Here is a 20,772-nt window from a genome sequence, read left to right on the forward strand (position 1 = left end):
ATCATTTGAAGAAATAAACTGTGTCACAATTTCAATCCAAAACCAAATGCTGTGACATTACACATGCAAGGCTGTGAAAGAAAGTGTGTGAGTACTGGACTGGCTTACCTGCAGTTCTGACCGGTTCCCAATACAGCTTGTGTGGAGAATTCTGAAGTGTTAAAGAACTAATGCCACTGAAGCTAAAAACTCTGTTTCATCCATCCATGATTCTTATTCACTTCTTCCTAGTCAGGGACACAGTGGGTACGGAGCCAACTGGAATCACTGGGCACAGGGACTATTGATCATTATTTTTAAAGAGTGACCCCAGGTGACCCCATGAAAACCTACAGCCAAGTCAGGTATTTTCACATTGTTTAAATCACCATGCTTCAGAGAAATCAGTGAAACCACAGACTGATACAGGTTGATGCAGAATTGTTTTACTGAGGTAATGCCGCCCCCTATGTGCACATGACTGTAGGTACCTGTACACTTTCCTTTACTTAACTGAGTTGTAGACACATTTAAAGGGATGTAAATGATTTAGCACCAACACATTCACACTGTTCATCACCATCACCCACCACAGATCAGCTGCTCATTATCCATCTTACTCTCCACTACTGATTACATCCAAGCTTACATGTACTCTAACTGCTTCTATTAGTGGCACTGCTATACTCTTGAATATAGAAGACCTATGTGGACGTATAAAGACTTTTTAAAATTTATTTAAAAGCCATTTGACCAGTGATAGGAAGGTCACCCCCTTAAATGTGAGTCTTGGTCCTCCCAAGGTTTCTTCCTCCTGCAGCTCTGAGGGAGTTTTTCCTTGCCTCCACGCTCACTGGTTCTGTATTCTGTATTTTCTATGTTTAATGTTTTGCCTAATTATTTGTCCTGTAATCATGTTTCTGTTACGCTGCTTTGTGACAACACCAGTTGTAAAAAGCGCAATACAAATAAATTTGATTTGATTTGATTTGATTCATAATGAGCACAGTTTATACCAATACATACCAATTCATATAAATCCTGAACATCCAATGCAGCATGCAAACATGCACTGTGTTGGTCAAGAGTTGGTCAGCCAGCTAGCTTGCCAGTATATGGTATGTTTTTACAGGGATAACCAGCTTTAAACCCACCTTAACCAAAGACCAGTATAGAAGTATAGACCATGAGCTAGATTTTTCAGCAGGCATACAAATCTACATTGTACTGAACTAAAAAAAAACTGAAGTCATCCAAAATATGAAATAGTTACTTAGATGACAGCTTTGTACAGCTTGGCATTTTCTTAGTCAGCTTTATGAGGCAGAGTCACCTGGAATAGCTTTCAGTTAAGGTCAGTCTTTGATGATGTCAGGACTCTGAGCACATCACCACCTACTCAAAACACAGACATTGTTAAGAACGATAGAGTACCGCAAGCCATACCACACCCGGGTCCTTAAGGTCTAGGTTGAGACCAGGGAGGTGCCTGGGGTACCTGTGTGGGAAGGAAAGAAGAAAACATACAGAGTATTTTGGTTTGTTTCAAACTTTTAAGTCACTACATGATTCCTTATGTGTTCCTTAATAATCTGAATGACTTTTATATTATTTATGTATTGTATTATATACAGCTCTGGAAAAAAATAAGAGACCACTTAAAAAGTTTAAATCAAAGCTTAAGTTTTAAGTCTTAAGTTTATTTAAGTTAAAAAGTAAAGGCAAAGCGTTTCTTTGGTTTTACCAAATTGAAAACCTCTGGAATATATTTAAGAGGAAGATAGATGATCAAAAGCCATCAAACCAAACTGAACTGCTTGAATTCTTTGCACCAGGACTGGCATAAAGTTATCCAAAAGCAGTGTGTAAGACTGGTGGAGGAGAACATGCCAAGATGCACGAAAACTGTGATTAAACCCGGGGTTATTCCACCAAATACTGATTTCAGAACTCTTAATACTTTATGAATACAAAGTTGTTTTATTTGCATTATTTGCAGTCTGAAAGCTCTGCATCTTTTTTGTTATTTCAGCCATTTCTCACTTTCTGCAAATAAATAAATGCTCTAAATGACAATATTTTCATTTGGAATTTAGGAGAAATGCTGTCCGTAGTTTATAGAATAAAACACCAATGTTAATTTTACTCAAACATATATCTATAAATAACAAAATCAGAGAAACTGATTCAGAAACTTATTTCCAGAGCTGAGTCTAAGCTGAGTCTGAGTCAATGAATCATTGAACTGGTAGCTCGATTCCTTCACACACATTGAAAAGACAGGTAAAAAGGAACCGACTCCTGAACAGTGAATCAGTTCGCATCAGATCCTCTGTTGTACGCAGTGCAGGAGCGCAGCGGCCTCTGGTGGCAGCAGAGCGCGTTACACCCTTAACTCTTTCCTCTACAGCACAGTACCCAGCTCAGTGTAGTGGAAGATGGCGACCAGGGTCCTTCACCGCTCTTTCTGCGGCCTCAGTGAGGCTAAAAACATGTCCGGGATGAAGGGACAGGTCGCCAGATTCAGCAGGTGTGGTTATTTGATCTGTATTGTGTTTGTTGTGCTGTGGACGCGGCGCTTTGGGCTGTAGTGAACCGGGAAGTCCTGCGGTCCTGCAGTCCTGCAGCTATACCGTAACTTGTGTATTCATCATTACAGTGTAACCTAGCTTGATTTCAGACCTAAAACACGGAAAAACGCGCCCCTTTACTGCGTGACTGTTCCATACAGCTGAGATTTACTGAGATTAGGTAGTAAATATTCTAGAAATGATCTCACAGTGTGGCTTGGCCAAGGTCATGTCTATTTCCTGATGGGGCTGTGTAGTGATGAGTTATGGCTCTATATTTATATGGGATTTGTGTGTAATATGTGTATTGCAGTGTTGTAGTCAGTTATCTGTCTGTTCTACCAATTAAATAATAATAATAAATATCTGTATCCTGCTAAGACTGTAACTAGCTAAAAATAAAACTATAGAGTTTAGTTACTGCAAAAATTGCAAGTTTTTAAGTTTATGTTGCTGTGGTATAGATGTTAATAGTTGCTAAGGTGTTGCATATATTTTGGCTAACAGAGCTGTTAGCTCTCAGGGGTTTCTGGGGTAATTTTCTCTTTTACGGGGGTCCTCTGTGATTTTATTCATGTCCGGAAAGACCATGTATTTGTTTTTCCCAGAGAAAATCACAGGGTGAGTTACCTACTTTTTTTCACTGAGCTCCATTGTCCTCAGGTAATTTTAGTCTTGTCCAGACCCACTACTGAGTTTCGTCACCTTGCGTTTAATAAAATAGCTGTTAGTTCACTGCCACACACCGTAATTACACTTTGAGCGTGCATTTCCACGAAAATCCACGTAAAACACAACAGCGAGTGGAAATGGAGGAGCTACTGAACATGATGTTATTTGACAGAGAAAGCCTAAAACTCACTGATACTCCTGTTTTTTCAATTGTAGTCCGGATGCAAGAGTTTTATCACTGAGTAGAAGTGTGAAATATTTTTCACAGCTTCCCCCCTGAGAAACCCCCTCCAGAAAATCTGTGTCTCCAAAAGTGCCCAAACCCTACAGATTACATATTTAATTACTAAATATCAGTACTTCCCATGTGTAAACATCATCTAGACTTTTAAATGCCTTTTATATCTCATGGTCAGCTGTTTGTATCATTTTCAGAGATGGACAACATAGTAGAAATAATTGTTAACTAATCAGCTAATCGAAAAAATAATCATCAGATTAGTCAACTGCCAAAATAATAATTATTTGCAGCCCTATCTGACATACATATATTAAACAAAAATTATATTAAAGAAAACATTCACACTGGAGATTCTATGATACTATGTATTTTTTACTTCCCTGTAATGATTGTCTAAGAATTTTTTTTATTATTAAAGTGGGAGGTGTTGATTGTTCAGAGGCTTATTTCACGAATACTGTTCCTTTTTTGTGTTTTTTTTTTTATCCAAAAGCTGTACACAAGCCAATTTGTAATTAATATGATGCAGGTATAGTGTAAATACTAGTCATAGTTTAATAGTGTAATTGCCCAGATTGTTGTCTATGTATTCTGGGTTAGCGTATAAGGAAAATGTGCCCCTTTGCTTAGTTCTGGTTTAATTGTATGAAATGTAAATGTTATTGTTAACCCAACATTATTATTTTTTTTTAATCAGGGGAGTTCCAGCATGTAACAGGGACCGAGAGGAGAGCTGGTTCAAGTCTCTGTTTGTGAGGAAAGTGGACCCGAGAAAGGACGCCCATTCTCACCTACTTGCAAAGAAAGAGGAAAGTAACCTTTATAAAATTCAGTGTAAGTAATCCTCACTGGTGTTATCTTATGTGTTGTTATTGAGTTCTGTCTAGGGCTTCACAGTAGAAAATGGTAGAATTAACACCAAATTTTACCATCAGTGATCCAGCATGTCATGATATTAATAATGCAATATATGCACAATGGGATTTGGTAGATATCATATATAATCTGATAGATATTGTCATGTCAAATATGAACAGTGTAATTTTTTTTTCTTTACATCAAGCAGCAAAAAAGCTTGTCCTGTGATGTGACTGTTGCGCTTGTGTACATTGTTATGACAATGCTGAAACGATATATATAATTTCAGCATTACTGTACAGCCTTAGATCCTTCATTCATTATGTTCACTGTTTTGCCTGCATTTCAGTTCATAATGTGAAACCAGAGTGTCTGGATTCCTACAACAAACTCTGGTAAGGACACTTCCACCCACATTCATTATATCTCCCCAGAGATACTGCTTGTGGATTAATTACACTTAAATTAGCTTTTTTTTAGTTTCTTAATAAAAAGCGAGCCCTCGAGGCTGAGCTGAATTGCCAGCTGTAGTCTCTGAGGTGAAGCCAAAATGTCTTCAGTTCTATTTCTGGAGTGTGATTGGCAGGAGTCAGGCCTTAACCTTTGCTGAGCTCCATTCCTGAAGTTGCTGCCTAGGATATGCTGTACTTGATGCTCCACCCCTTTCATAGAAGTCATACACTGAAGAGTTGACCATTAAACAATAAAGGAAGGAATTTACTGGGCATGACTGAAATGGAAAAGCTAATATTTTTAAAACTAAAAGAAAAATCAAATTATATTTTGGTTTAAAAGTTGTTTAAATTATTAAAAAGAAACAGAGACCTTATTCATAATTGTTTCATATAATAAGGCTGCATACAGTTGGAACCTTTTAAGTTCCAAGTGGGAAATTTAACTGGGAACACCCCCAATAATGTGGATTCTTACCCTGAATTCAGAGTACAGTACTAAAAGAGATAGTATTTTACAGTTTATTGTCACTTCTATTTATTTGTGTCTCATTAAATCAGTTAAAACACAGTTATGTCCAACTTCAGTTATAAGATAATGCCCTTGCTTAAAGCAGCAGTTCTTAATAATTTGTTAATTAAACTGTATGCAGTAGTATTGCAGAGTTGGGAGATGAAAAAAGTGTCTAAATTAATGGTATCAGTGTCCTGACACAACCATCCCTGCAACATCTAATGTGGTCTGGTAGGTTTGTTGAATGGTATTGTTCTGTATATATAATGACAGTTTTTTATAAATGAACAAAAATAATAAAACAGTATACTCAGAACAGTTAATTTCACACAGCCATTTATTTACTGTACATTAACCTGCATTAAAAGTACTCTTTCACATGCTCTGAGCAATTACACATATTTACCAAGTCCCCAAATCCCCCTAAAACTTTGATGATTTAAGAAAAAAAGGAAATAAAAGATACAAAGAAAGTGTACATTTTACATTCTTTAAATGTACCTTATGACTTCTGTTTTCCACAGTGAGGGTGTGCTGCCTTCTATCCATGCTGATACATATTACCCCTGTGAACTGGTGGGCACATGGAACACTTGGTATGGAGAACAGGACCAGGCTGGTAGGACCTATCAGTAAAACACCTCACTATTTTAGCTATTTTGTATTAATCATACAGCTCTGGAAAAAATTAAGAGTCCATTTCAGTTTCTGAATCAGTTTCTCTGATTTTGCTATTTATAGGTATATGTTTGAGTAAAATTAACATTGTTGTTTTATTCTTTAATCTACGGGCAACATTTCTTTCAAATTCCAAATAAAAATATTGTCATTTAGAGTATTTATTTACAGAAAATTTGAAATGGCTGAAATAGAAAAAAGATGCAGAGCTTTCATTCATTTGGTGGAATAACCCTGGTTTTTAATCACAGTTTTCATGCATCTTGGCATGTTCTCCTCCAGCAGTCTTATATACTGCTTTTGGATAACTTTATGTTACTCCTGGTGCAAAGATTCAAGCAGTTCAGTTTGGTTTGATGGCTTGTGATCATCCATCTTCCTCTTGATTATATTCCAGAGTTTTTCAATTGGTAAAAAAAATTTAAAAAAAAAACTGTTTTTTTTTTTTAAATGGTCTCTTATTTTTTTCCCCAGAGCTTTCCATGCCAATATTTCTAGTTCAACCAGTTGGATGCTTAATACCAAATCTACTATAAAAGAATTCACATTTACAGGACATATATTAATATAGCAGGTTCATCATGTTGTGTTTCAGTTTAATGATGTCTGCAATACATTCTTTCTCACATGATGTAGCACTAGTAAACACTAAATAGTGTCTTTCTCTGTGTACAGTGCATCTCTGGCGGTACAGGGGAGGGTACCCTGCCCTGACTGAAGTCATGAATAAGCTGAGAAATAATAAGGTAGACAAGACCATGTTTATTATTGCTTTACAAATTGTTCAGTTCCCTACATGCTCAGTAAATAAGTTCTTAAACACCATGCATTACAGAAATCTCACATATAACACATAAAAACTCATTTTAAAGCATAGAATACATACAGTCTATACCAACTACCGTATGCTGTGCAATGTAAAGAATTTTGCAGTCATATGCTGGTACTTCATTACAATATATTTTCACTAATGGCATTTGGCTGACACTCTTATCCAGAACTCTTACTCATAAATCATGTTACATTGATAGAAATTTTAATGTTAAAGGAAATTTAAGGAATATATTTTCTGTATTAACTCATGACATGATCATGATGTATCATCAGATATTTAAGATACATGAGCACCTAAGACATAAGAGTTTAAGCACCTTGTTCAGCCAGTGTTTTCTTATTTGAACTATGAAATTTCCCCAGTCCCATTTTCACACTCAGGGTTGGCAGGTATAGACAACAGCCAACAGTGTGCTGCAGCTGTGGAAACGGCTGAGCTGGCTATTTTTCTGCTGAACAAGTAATCACTGAGCTTCAGTGATCAAGGTTGCTAACCATAGCTGGGTAATTTTTACCACGACTAGCATAGTAGAAACTGTCATTTTGGATACTGAAACATATATATTCACTTATTAGATTTATAAAATTGGCCTCCTGTAGCCATTTTACACACTTTTATTCCAAACCATGGAATAAAAAACTTGTTTGTCATAGGGAGCGTTGTGTTGTTACCCACTACTTCTTCCTCACTCATAATGATAATTTTACTAAATTAATGAATATGAAATATTTGAGTGTCTAAGTTCAGCAGTGTTCAATATTAAATAGTCTTAAATTAGTTTAGGTCAAAAATGTTAACTTTTAATACATTTCATTTAATATACAAAGGTCAGTACCTGTCAGTTAGCATTAAACAACAGTAGCTACAGGTGCCTACTGGTGTCCTTTGTTAGTCATGTGAACACTTTTTAAGCCAGTTTAAGCTCATTTTTAGGCCCTGGTTTTAAAGTCCATGTCCCCTCACAGGAATTTATGGAGTACAGGAAGGAGCGGGGGAAGATGCTGCTCTCTCGCCGTAATCAGCTGCTACTGGAGTTTAGCTTCTGGAACGAGCCAGTTCCACGACCGGGACCAAACATCTATGAACTCAGATCTTACCAGTTAAGAGTGAGTATTCATTTCCGTACAGCTCACCTAATGCTAAACCTCCATTATTCCAAATTCCAAGTTCATTAAAAAAAATCAATACAGTTGTTTAATAGTTGATTATTTAATACTAAACTATCTACTAGAAACAGAATTAAGTCCCTGCCATAAAACTACAAAATGGTCCCACAAAAATAAATAAAATATTGCAGTTCTACAACAAAGAATGTGAATATCTATTTGACTTAGCTAGACAGATCATTTAACATTTTTTTTTTCTCTAGAAGGTTAGGTGCATCTTTGGCTTCTGCATCTTTACATCGCAATAGAAATAAGAGTGTCTGATTTTATATTTTCCATGAATATTCTATATTGTATTTATTCTGTATCTTTTTGCCAAAAGTTGTGCACTTATGGGCAAGCATATCCAGGTGCAGTGCAAAAGTTTCTTTAGCTGTGCCACATCCACAAAATACTGGATTGGTGTCTGTGCAAAATAGATGGAGTAATAAGAAGCTGTCTTAATGTCTTCTTCTTATTATTATTTTCAGATAAAAACATGCACTCATGTTAATATGATAGATATGAGATGACAGTCCTTTGTAGGGTCTGAAACTGGAAAACTACTAGCTGTATTGTCTCCATGTCTATGGCATGTGTTTTTGTCTCTCGCATGATCCACCCTTGGCACTGCTGTACGTAAAATGACTAGCATTCCAGTCATTGTATGTTTTTTGGTCTGTATTGAACAGGGCATTGCTCTGGCTCTAATGGTTTGGGGGAAAGGGAACATGTTTTTGGAATGCTGTATAACTTTGTATAATCTGTTTTTGCAGCCAGGAACAATGATTGAGTGGGGTAATTACTGGTAAGACTGCCTATATGTTTTTTCTATTATTTTGTATTAACAGCAAAATTATATATTTTTTCCATATTCAGCATTGTGTAATTGTACATTTTCTGAATGCAAATGTTATTGAAAGAAATGTGTTCATTCATATGGAATGTAAACAGATGACCTTTGTAACTGTATATGCTTGAGTTTACTGACTCTGCATGCTCCGGCTTGTTCAGGGCTCGAGCTATTCGCTATCGTCAGCACAATCGCGAGGCAGTTGGAGGATTCTTCTCTCAGATTGGAAGTCTATATATGGTGCATCACCTTTGGGGTAAGAATGCCAATTAACTATAATGCACACTAGAGCTGGGTGATATGATAAAAATATATATATGAAGACATCTCCCATATACACATTTATTTTCAGTTTTTTTAAATAGACAATGCAGACAAAATACAACAAATTTGAAGGAAAAAAACAGCTATCTATACATTATTCCATACTTCCATACGAAAATTTGAGTTCAAATTTTGGTGCAATTCATCCAGTTATTCATCTGGTGTGCACAAACTTGCCAGCCATCCCAATGTTTATTTTAATATCTGTGTGATAATACAGTTCAGACATTTCCTTAGTATGTAGAATATACCCTTATATTCCATTATATACCATTACAGATGACTCCAGACAGACACAAATTGTACAAACCTGTGTAAGTTGTATAAGTGAGGTGTATTCTTGTGACAGTGTGCTCATGGCATGGTAACATAAATCTTAAAGTGGTCCAGCAGTTTTATGTGCTGCCACTAGGGGTGGACGATATGGTCCTAAAATAATATCACAATATTTCATGGTATTTTCACGATAGCAATACTCTTGGTGATATAAATTAAATATATATTTTTTTAGAATACACTACTGCAACAAAATTAAAATTTTATTTTATTACTGCATTCGATTAATGTCACACCCCTACCTGAGATACCCCTAAAAAATACAAGAGTTGTATTAGAAGTCAATGATCCAGAATGTCATGATACTAGTAATGCACTCCAAATATCTCCATATATCCAGGATTAAAGTAAAATAAATGATGCTGAACAGATATAGATATTTAATGGGAAATGAGAACAGCTATGGCACACCCCTAGCTGCCACTATGACCTGAGAATCGCTGGTTCGAATCCTGGTCATGCTGCTGTTCGCCATCAGCAGCCGGAGTCCAAGAGAGCACAATTGGACATGCTGTCTCTGGGCTGGTAGATGCTGGTAGGTGCTCTTTCTCCACATCACTCCCAAGTGGATGTCCGTCACTACAGGCATCTGTTGATGTATCCTAGTTGAGTCGCTGCGCTTTCCTTCGAGCGTGCTGGCTACTCAGTGATGCTGCGTCAGCGGCAGTTGGAAAAGAGGCGGAGTGTGACTTCATATGTATCGGAGAAGGCATGTGCTAGTCCTCACCCTCTTAGAGTAGGGAGCATTACTACTGAGTAATTGGATTTTAAAATAGCTATTTTGTTGTACTTCTTTTTGCTTATTTCAGCATATAAAGATCTACAGTCACGAGAGGCCACTAGGAATGCAGCCTGGCATCATGAGGGGTGGAATGAAGCTGTCTACTACACAGGTAAATTCACCTAGCCAATAATTTAAACAATAATCCTTATTTTTTAGTAATTTTATATTGTTACATCAATAATTTCCATTGCTAAAATTGCTCATTCCAAACTCTCTTCCTCCTCTTAAGTGCCCCTCATTCAGCACATGGAATCCAGGATAATGATTCCAATGAAATCCTCACCCTTGCTGTAAACAACGAGCTGGAAACAGGAACAGTTTGACGGCGGTACAGCGTCGGATAACTCTCACTGCCATGTTTTAATCTGTTACCATGATGGAAACCCATTCCATTAAACCTGGTTGTTTTAATCCAAAAAGAAAAAATACAAAAACACATTGAAACATTGCACAACTACATGCACTGAATGAAACTGTGTCCTAACAAGAACTTTACGAGGAAGGTCTGACTCTCAGCTCTTTATGTTACGTCAGATTGCAAGCTTCATTGACCACTTAAACCTCGCAAGAAAGCAAACAGTCTTCACATGATCTGAGGCACACGTGCATTAGATTCAGTTAGTCAGAACCTCTACTGTAAAACATCAGTCAAACTAACCAAGATAGGAAAACTACATTTTGAATTAAATTTAGCTCAATTAAGGACACACTGGTGCTTGATCATGAGTACTGTCATGTGTAATGTGGATCAGAGAGTAAAGTGTTACATATTACTGCTGGATGGAAGCAGTTAAAAGTGGTATTTTTAGTGTGAGGGAACATTTCTACACAGTCATATCAGAATATTAGTTGTTCTATAAGAACAGACTGTAATCCTGTATCTGTTTCTCTGCATACAGTGTTATCCACCTTTTAATCTGTTCTTCAATAGTCAACACCACTGCAGTGACACCTGACATGGTGGTAGTGTGTATACTTAGGCCAAATCCCAGTTCACCACTTTACCCTACAACTTAGCACTACCCCTTTTTTTGCGAGTGCACATCTAGGAGTAGGGTGTACTGATTCCTTTTAGGCTTAAGTAGGGGGATGTGTGGGGGTAGGATGGCCCTTCTAACTGAGGTTTTTAGAGGCACACTCCAAACAGAGTGTTATGAGAATCACTGAAAGGAGGCTCAGTTTTGAGTGCAAAGTGTAGTTTCAATGTTTTACAGCCCTTTTCTTTATAACAAGCATAAAAAAAATCGCTGCTAGTTCATGTCAGCAGCTAGCTAACTTTCTCATTCCACATTAAATGGAGCAACAGATAGCAGATGCTGCAGGTTTTAAGGTGGAACAGAAAAATAAAAGTAAATAAAAGCTAATAAACAGAAGAATTGAGAAATGAACAATAATAATAAATTGCTGCACCATCTGCCCCCTCTCTGATGAAATACAGTGCCCTACAATTAACTAGTTAAAGGCGTCATTGCATCGTTTTTTTTTTTTTTCATTCATTTTAAAATGTCTTTGAAAAAAAAGAGCTCCGGTGACCCAGAATAACACTGCTTTAGTCTGGTGGAGGAGGGCATATTTTAACTTTTAACTAGTGTAAACTTTTCTGGTAGTGTTCCAGAAAATAATGAATTACTGGGCAAAGTATAGAGAGAGACCTACTCAGAGCGACCTATTGTATTTCACAAAGAACAAGAAAAAGTGCATTTTAGCAAAAGGACACCTTTAATCAACATTTAGGTTGCTGAACTTTGTCTCTCCACCGCTATATATCTGTATTGGGTGCTTGAAGAGTTTGACCCAACTCTGTTCTAAGGGGAGAGGTACAGCAGAGAAATGGCATTGGGTCGTAAGAGTGTGTTGGGCTGGTATGAGTGGATCAGATGCAGCAGTGCTGCTGGAGTTTTTTAACACCGCAATATCACTGCTGGATTGAAAATATCAAGCCAGCAGCTAATATCCAGTTGGCAGTGCCCTGTAACCACTTATAAAGGACTAGAAGATGACCCACTCAAACAGACTCTGAGTCTCTGTCTCTGACTTTACATCTACAAGGTGGAAAACGTTGGTAGGAGAGTCTTAATAGAGGGAAGGACAGTGAGTGAACAGTGTTTAAAAACTCCAGCAGCACTGCTGTTTCTGATCCACTCATACCAGCACAACACACACTAACTTACAACCCACCAGGCAAATAATACCTTCTTGGTGGTCCTGTGTAGTAAAGTATTGTATGGTCAGTGGGACAGTAAAAATGGAAAGTAAGTATAGACGCAAGAAGGTGGTAATAATATTTTGATGTGACTGTGTTTTATTATTAATCAAACATACACATACACGCTTGGAATGTGCTTGGTGTGAACATTGGATTCTTTATTTATCTGTGGACTTGTTTCATATTTATTTGCTGTAAATACAAAATTTATTTCTAAATTAAAATCATTGAGTTTTACAAGAACATCTGCAGACGTTCAGCACAATGAGAAAGACCCGTTTGTGTATCTTGTGTGTTTCAACTACATCCAGTTACTTTTCCTGAGTTCTAAGCGCACAAATATGAAGAAAAAAAATAATAACAAAACATACTGTACGTAAGACAACTGTAGGTCTATGCATATGTGTGGGGAAAAAACCCTGGATCAATCCTGCAAGGTTTCTTAATGGCCATTTCTTAAGGACCGCTTGAGTTATTTTCCATGTTTGATATCGTCTCCAAATGAATTATATTTAGAAAAGATGATATTTATCTGCTCGAGTGTTACTTATTATAATGAATCCTGATTTTCTCCAGAATGACTCAGTATTTATTTCTGTGTGGCATGTTCACTCTTTTCTTTTATTAACTGAAAAGACGAGTCAGTACCAGCTTTCTGTCTGTCAATACATCAAGTGAAGCAGTGCAATAAACCAAAAATTATATATTCACCTCCCCACTGTGTATCATCATTGTGACCTGTTCATTTAAACACACATCAAATAACCTCAACAACCTCAATATACTTTAGAATAGAATATATATTTTAATATTTCTACAGTACGTACCAAAATGAAGGAATGAAGAGAAACCGCTCTTTAAAATATGCACATTGCACATATTGTGTAACATAAAAAAAAAATACAATAATTTTAGTAAAATACCTACTAAAGCGTCACCTTTATAAAAATGCTAAACAGAACACTGAAACTAAGAAGAAGAATTGTGCGACTCCAGTTACATCACATTAGATATTAGATTGAATAGGTAAGCAGTCTAGCAAGTGCCTTCTACTCCTTGTAAACACTGTAGTGTATTTAAATGCTTATTATGACTGAGATATTAAAATGAGAACATGTGCAATTAGTAAAAATTAGCAGAAAGGCACAAAGCTGGTCGTGGTGAAACGTTTAAAAAGGCTCAAAGTTCCTAAATCTTCTCAAGCTCTTTTAGCAGCTCCCCAAAGCTTGTGACGTACCAAGAAGACTTCTCCTTGACCTGCTGCCGGACAACGTTGCCACCAAATCCAATGAAAGCATTCTGAAAGGAAAAAACTAAAAATTTAATTTCAATACACCAACTTTTTAACTGACTGGTTTATGAAATTGTTTATCTGTTGATTAGTAACTACTATCTGACCATAGATCAGAAAATGTGTGCTCATTATTTTAAAAACATGATAAAAGTATACATTTTAATGTCAATTATATTAATATTATTTTTATCAAACTGTTTGCTACAAATCATAGTAGCAAATATATTAATAATTTAATTTCAAGCATTTTCCCCAGATTGTTAAACTACACTAAAATGCCACACAGCATTAAACAGGAAACAGTATCAAACAGTATTTTTACAGACAATTCTCAACAGACACCACTGGTCACGATCATAACCACCAACTGCACTGTCCACTGTGGATGGTAATGCCTTGTATAACATTTTCCCTGTACATGTGACACTGTGCACTGAGCAATATCAATTCATTTTAATTCATTATTAGTGTTCAGCTTCACTCAAGATAGCACCTCACAACTTAAACAGGTTGCCAAGCCATCCCCTGAGAGAACATTTGATCAATTTACATTCTGCCAATTCTAGCCTTTTGACATGTCAGTGGAATCATGTCATGATTGGTAGAGACACTCTAATGTCTTTTTGATACATTCTGATTTTGATTTAAGTTGTAAGGTACTGAAGGATTCACTCACTGCAGGAGGACAGGCCTCTAGGTCTGTAGCACCATCTCCAATCATCACTACTCTTTCAAAGCCGTACTTCTCCTTCAGCAGACTGATCACTTTTCCTTTGCCTCCAGACTCTGCTGTAGGCTGGCTCTCGTCAAATCCAGCATATTCTCCTGATAATCATGCAGAAAAAACGAAATTATTCATTATGAACAACTGTATGTTCTGTACGGTGACATGCTTGGTGATGGCCCTGATCTGAGATCTGATTCTGTAATAAATTGCCCAAAATATCGTCACCGTCCAAAAAAAAACAAAAAAATCTCCAAAATGGAAAATTTACAGGAGAGAGAAAAAGTCTTCTTAACTTTCAATGGACGTCAATGTAAAAAGAGTTTATTTCAGGTCATTTTGGAGAATGTCTGTTGGTCCGCTCATCAAGAAATTTTTACACAGTATAAGGGACCGTTTGTGTGTTCAAATTATGTAGTAAACAAAAAAACAAAATCACAAAGATCACAGCAACAATATCAGTTAACTTGTATTAGCAACATAACATCATATAGTACAGGAAAATAGGTTATGTAACCCAATATTAAAACAGGAATAAGTACCTGAATAATTAACATGCTATAATTAGTACTAAAATTATAATTGAGTATATTTCTAGATATAGAATACAAAAAAAATTAGTCATGTTTTCTTGTTTATTCCTTAAAGGTATGAGAATGTTTGAGCAGTCCACGTGTTAGTGTAGTACATCCTCTTTCAGCCAATATTAGCTTTAGCCATTTATTTACTTTTTAAATTGTCATTTTATACTCTGTATGATAGTGTATGGCTCTATAAGAGTAGAGTACTCTGCACATACATTAACAGTCAACACTGTACTAATACGTTTTTTGTGGGATAATTTTTTTTATACCACTTTGTAGTCTTTTAGATCATTGCTGTCTGATTTTTAGTTTACTACATAATCTGAACACACAAACTGCCCCCAACACTGTGTCACAATTATTGATAAATGAAGCAATAGAAAATCCCCAACATTACATTTTATTGTAAGTTAATGTTTTTTTTTCTCTATCAACTGTAAAAAGTTCATTTTTTGTGAAAATGCAAGGAAAATGCAATCTGAACATCTGTATATCTGACATGGTCTGAGTTCTTACCACTAAAGTAAAATTTTAAGCGGTTAGCGTAGACATGGTCAAGAGGAATGCCCAGCTGAGTGGCCACATGTTCCACAATACAGCGAAACCCTCCAGAGATGAGGAACACCTCCACATTGCGCTGATGTAGTCTCTCCACAAGCTCCCTGAAAACAAACACTTACACGTTTATGCAACTGAGAAAAACAAATGAGCTTCTCAGGGGTCAGGATACAAAGTACAACATGCCCACTGTCTGCTTTATTATTAGGCAAATTAATCCAATAAATAACACAGTACCTACAGGGTTGGTTTTCTGTTATTGGATGCCTTGGCTGTGTGCAAATATGAACTATTTTGGGTCGCAATTTAGGGCCCAGTGTCAGAGATAGTATAACAGCAGGACAAGGTGCAAGTAGCTTGCTGATGGTTAAAGGAATTTATTGATTTTAGTTATTTAGCCAAAGAATGTGTAATCAAATATTAAGTTGAAAGTGCCAATTCTTTTGTCTGTCCCGTTTTTGGAGTTTTGCTTGAAATTATATGAATTTTAGCATTTTTCCTCTGTTATTTATGTTGTACCAATACACACAACTGAAATAAACATTTTCTGGTAGAAATACTTAATTCTCTGGTAAAATTTCCGGGGTGTCAACACCCCATCTAGTCACGTGACATGGAAGAAACATGAAGAACACTCAAACACTGAGCCAACTAAGCAATTCAAGCATTTGTAGTTAAAAATAAATCTTATAACTTGCAACAAAGGTAAAATATTTCATTAATCATGATACTGATTTAAAATCATATCACCCAGCCCTACCAAAACCACACCCACATAAAAAATAGACATTGAAAAGTGAGGGCAGGTAATTGGAGCTTATAAAGTGTAAGTGACCAGTAAGTGGAAGAACAAGGAAAGAGCTTACAATAAAGCAGACAGTGAGCGAGTGTGTGTGGCGTGACATTGCTGTCCTTTCCACTAAAGTATATAAGCCATATTATGAGAACAGCAGCACCAACTTACTTAATACCTGGAGTCAGCTGAGGCGGGTGGTCTGTTATTAGCTTGTTGACTTGCTCCCTTGAGCACTTTATTATGGACAGCCGCTCTGTTAAAGCTGTTTTAAATGTCACTGATCCACCCATGGCTTTCCGAGTCCTAGGAATCAACAATGGAGGTTATTTTGTTTTAATAAATGCATAAACAAACACACAAACACACAGGCCTGAGCATGAATATCATATTTTAAGGTGACATTGGGAGAAAATGCTCAAATGGCTGGATTTTATGGAATGATTGACCCTACAAACAAGGTACAGAAATTAAAACATTAAACAGTGTAAAAAAAAACAAAAACAAACAAACAAACAAAAAACTTACATCTCTGTTACAGCATCACCTACTCCACAGAACTTGGCAAGCTCATCAATGCCTTCCTCCCGTATTACTGTGCTGTCCACATCGAAGCAAACTGCTTCTGCACAACGGAACATTTCTTTCGTCTCTGCTAACGTTGGCATTTTGGATAATCTCCTAATACTAAAGAAAGAGAGAGAGAGAGAGAGAGAGAGAGAGAGAGAGAGAGAGAGAGAGAGAGAGAGAGAGAGAGAGAGAGAGAGAGAGAGAGAGAAAGGACAAAAATTTACTAAAGTTGTTCCAAAACTATTGCATACTTAACATCACATTTAATCAGTTATCTAGAGGCCTAAAAGAGATAGATTAAAGCTGCAACTAATGATTATTTTGGTAGGTGATTCATCTGATGATTATTTTTTCAATTAGTTGATTAGTCAAAGATTTTTGATGCCACGTTCCCCATCTCTAAAAACGATAGAAACAGCTGAACATGAGATTTAAAAGGCATTTAAAAGTATAGACGTTGTTTAAACGTGAAAAGTACTGATATTAAGTAATTGAATATGTAATCTGAACAAATAAATAATAACTCTAAAGTACTTACGATAGCAATAAACATTGTTCAACAGTTAAGTAATGTCTCAATGGTGCTAGTTAAGACATTATGAAACATTACTAAATTCTAATGCTTAAGAATGTAGTACATCACAAACTGAGACTTTAGTTTAAATAAATCTGTTTTAACTAGTGTCAATTATTAGTTGTATTGGGGAACATTCGTGTCAAAATTCAACACCTCTTCATTTAAAAAAATGTAGAGTTGTTAAGATAGCAATTTTTACTATTCTAGAAAAGCTTTGCACGAGATGCTCAAAAATTGTTCTGAGAATTTGATTGCACACAACCTCTTACAGTATAGGGTTGTAAGAAACTGTAAGAATTAAAAGCACTACCTGACTGCAACCTATGTCAAACTTCAAACAGTTAACTTACAGGACTATCTCTATCTTTCATTGAGCACATTGAGTAAAGCAGGCTAGAAAAAGTAAGTGGACAGGTTTTGCATCATTGCATTGTTGCATCATCACACAATGTGTCATCAGCCTGAAGGCATGGATTTCTGTCCTTACATAGTCCTATAAAATGTTCTGAAAACAACTAAAACTGTCTGATTGGGTTGAACAGAAAGAACGAAAAACAAAACAGCATTTATTATTATATTGTTATTTTTTCTAAAGAGATTTGCTACAGAATACAAAAGTAAACCATGCAGTTTGTTTGTTTAATAGCTACTTTATCAGGATATTTCTAGAATAATAGGATAATGATAATAGATAATAAATAAATTCTTTATTTAGTAAGCAAAGCCATAATGTAATATAATTCTCTATTGCCTTTTTCATGTTCAGTCTGTTTATAGGATTGTTCTTCTGACTCCTTGTGCCTTTATGTGCTTAAAGCAGATTAATCTTCACTTCACAGTGAGTTGTAAGCTAGTCTTATTAATCCTCATGTCACGAGAGAGAAAGCAGAAGTCAGAGAAAGTCTGGCTCTGGAAACAGTGAAGAGAGAAATGCTGGGACTTGTTTTTCTTTTCCAGGACGTGTGATATCCATAGTTACTCAATGTTATGTAGCTAACAGCTACAATATGAGCTGCTGTGAGTGACAAAACTCCCTCAGTTAGATAGTTAGCTAGCTTAGCTAAATACACTTAAGAAAAATAAAAGCAGCTAGCTATATAACCCACCACAGGCAGAAGATAGATGGCAAGCAAACATAGAACAGTGGGGTAGCCAGTGGGCAGGTTAATGTATTGCATCAGCCTCACAAATTAGCCACTCTCTGGAACAAATCAGCTGCCAGAAACTTCTGCAAACTAGCTGGCAAGCTAAAAGACTTGCAGACGCTTTAATGGTGCAGACGGAGACAACTGCACTTTTTCTGTTCTGCAGGAAAGAACTGTAAATGTTAGTTTATCCAAGCCACAGTTAGTTAACTTAACTAGCTATCTTAGTTAGTTTGTGTTCATGCATTTAGAGATAGACAGCTTACCTTTTCCCTCAGTGGTTCTGCACTCAGAAACGCGGTTTTTAAATGGTCAAGCTGTCTGTGTTAAAATCGCCGGTGTTCTCCCTCCTGAATCCTCCAGCGTGTTAATCTAACCGTGCAAATAATCAATGAACTGCAGCTCCTTACTTTACCCACTGCTGATTTCCTCCTGCTCAGCAGATGAGGCAGACAGCCAATCACAGGACGCCGGCCTACACCGCAGACTGCAGTGATTGGTCAGTTCACCGGCGTTACCTTCACCGTCATTGGTTGTCATGTATGTGTGAAATGCGGGTGGAGCCGGTCGGTGTTCTGTCGAGTTGTGCTACCTTGTCAAACCGTGCTACGCTAGCAAGTTATGGCAATGAGAGGTCGATACAAACAGCTTTAGTATTTTTTAAATAATATTTATTATATTTATTGTTATTATTAATTTCCATTTACACTTTAGTGCAATGACAGTGAGTCCAGTGGTTGTTTAATGCACAAATAATTGATTTATTAAAAAGAAGATAAAAAAAAGTGCAGGTCAGCGCATGCGCAGTGCCTTTAGGAAGCCGGCCAGTGTTCTGTCGAGGCGTGCTACCCGTCGATATGTGCCACTTAGCGGATCTGCGCATGCGTTCCCTCTCATTTTACCGTTTTTTTATGTTTTTCCTGATACTTTTAATAATAATGTTGTTTTTTTCTCAGGTGAATTTTAAAATCCGAGTGCAGTTTGTTTGCTTTGATTGTTCCAGCCGTGTAAAAAAATAATTTAAAAATTATATAAATTATATAAATAAACTACAAAATCTTTTTTTAATCACGAAACTATATTGCCTTAACTTATACCCTGGATACAGCGATTTAGTTTTTGTACTTTCACCTAAATATACTCTATGGTAGCACGGGTTGAAAGGGTAGCACGGCCGGTGTTCTGTCGAGGCGTGTTACCCGTCGATATGTGCTACTTACCTTCACTGCGCATGCGTTTCATTCGTAGGGGGGGGGGGGGCATGTTGTGGGCAAAACATGTTGTGGGCATGTTGAGTTGTTGACCAATCTGTATCGTGAAAAGCTTTAGTGCAACTTCAAATAAAAGCTAACAAACGTACCTAGACATAGGCTGAGAAAATAATGCTCAAGTCAAGCTTTTTATATATAATATTATATATAATATATAATATTTATATATAATATATATAGTTTTGGGTGAGGGGGGTAGTGCACTCTAGGACCCTGTGGTGCGGCCTATGCTTTTGTCCTTAATGACATTTTTCACCTTTAAATATTTTCACTGTTATACTTTAAGTAGTTTTAAAACCACTTTTAAATGAGTAAAAAACATTTATTTATTATTTATAATCATACCTGTCAAGTTTTATATTTAAAAATAAGGGATATTTTCCTCCGTCCGCTTAAAGTCGTCCCACCAGCCCAACCAAGATTTAGTATTCCTTACATTTTAAGACAGGTTTACAAGAAATCTAAAATAACCACATGTGAACCACTTACACACTAAATTTAGATTATCAGAATCTGATATACCTCTGCGCTCCGCGAAACCAGCAAGCTGATTGGCTGTTTCTCCTGAAAGGCGAGACTTTCTCCTTGAACCGGCACCACGATTGGTTAAGAGACACAGATCGGTCAGTGCCCTGTCTCCTCAATAATAAAGTTTTTTTAATTTTAATATAATACGGGAAATTTACGGGAAAATATTAATACGGGAGGACGGCGGGAAAGAGGAGTAAAATACGGTAGTTTCCCGGCCAAAACGGGAGACTTGACAGGTATGTTTATAATACAGAAATGCAGAAATGGCCAGTAGGGGG

The 20,772-nt window shown here is 36.6% G+C and overlaps 2 protein-coding genes across 2 annotated transcripts; one reads left to right on the forward strand and one right to left on the reverse strand.

Annotated features, from left to right (window-relative positions):
- Positions 1 to 2,322: 2,322 nt before the first annotated feature.
- On the forward strand, positions 2,323 to 13,162 carry nipsnap2 (nipsnap homolog 2). The gene is made up of 10 exons (XM_007232305.4): positions 2,323 to 2,509; positions 4,160 to 4,296; positions 4,670 to 4,715; positions 5,811 to 5,905; positions 6,640 to 6,710; positions 7,765 to 7,905; positions 8,721 to 8,752; positions 8,959 to 9,053; positions 10,267 to 10,350; positions 10,471 to 13,162. Exons 1-10 carry the CDS (start codon positions 2,418 to 2,420, stop codon positions 10,533 to 10,535), a joined length of 858 nt encoding a protein of 285 aa, XP_007232367.3. The 5' UTR covers positions 2,323 to 2,417; the 3' UTR covers positions 10,536 to 13,162.
- Positions 12,580 to 19,141, reverse strand: psph (phosphoserine phosphatase). Its single transcript, XM_007232307.4, has 6 exons — positions 18,959 to 19,141; positions 16,929 to 17,087; positions 16,572 to 16,706; positions 15,566 to 15,711; positions 14,418 to 14,566; positions 12,580 to 13,746 (listed from the first exon to the last, which is right to left on the reverse strand). The coding sequence occupies exons 2-6, from the start codon at positions 17,066 to 17,068 to the stop codon at positions 13,636 to 13,638; spliced, it is 681 nt and encodes a 226-aa protein (XP_007232369.1). The 5' UTR covers positions 17,069 to 17,087; positions 18,959 to 19,141; the 3' UTR covers positions 12,580 to 13,635.
- Positions 19,142 to 20,772: the final 1,631 nt, after the last annotated feature.

This window comes from Astyanax mexicanus, chromosome 4 (assembly GCF_023375975.1).
Source record: "Astyanax mexicanus isolate ESR-SI-001 chromosome 4, AstMex3_surface, whole genome shotgun sequence".
Classification (NCBI taxonomy): Eukaryota; Metazoa; Chordata; class Actinopteri; order Characiformes; family Acestrorhamphidae; genus Astyanax; species Astyanax mexicanus.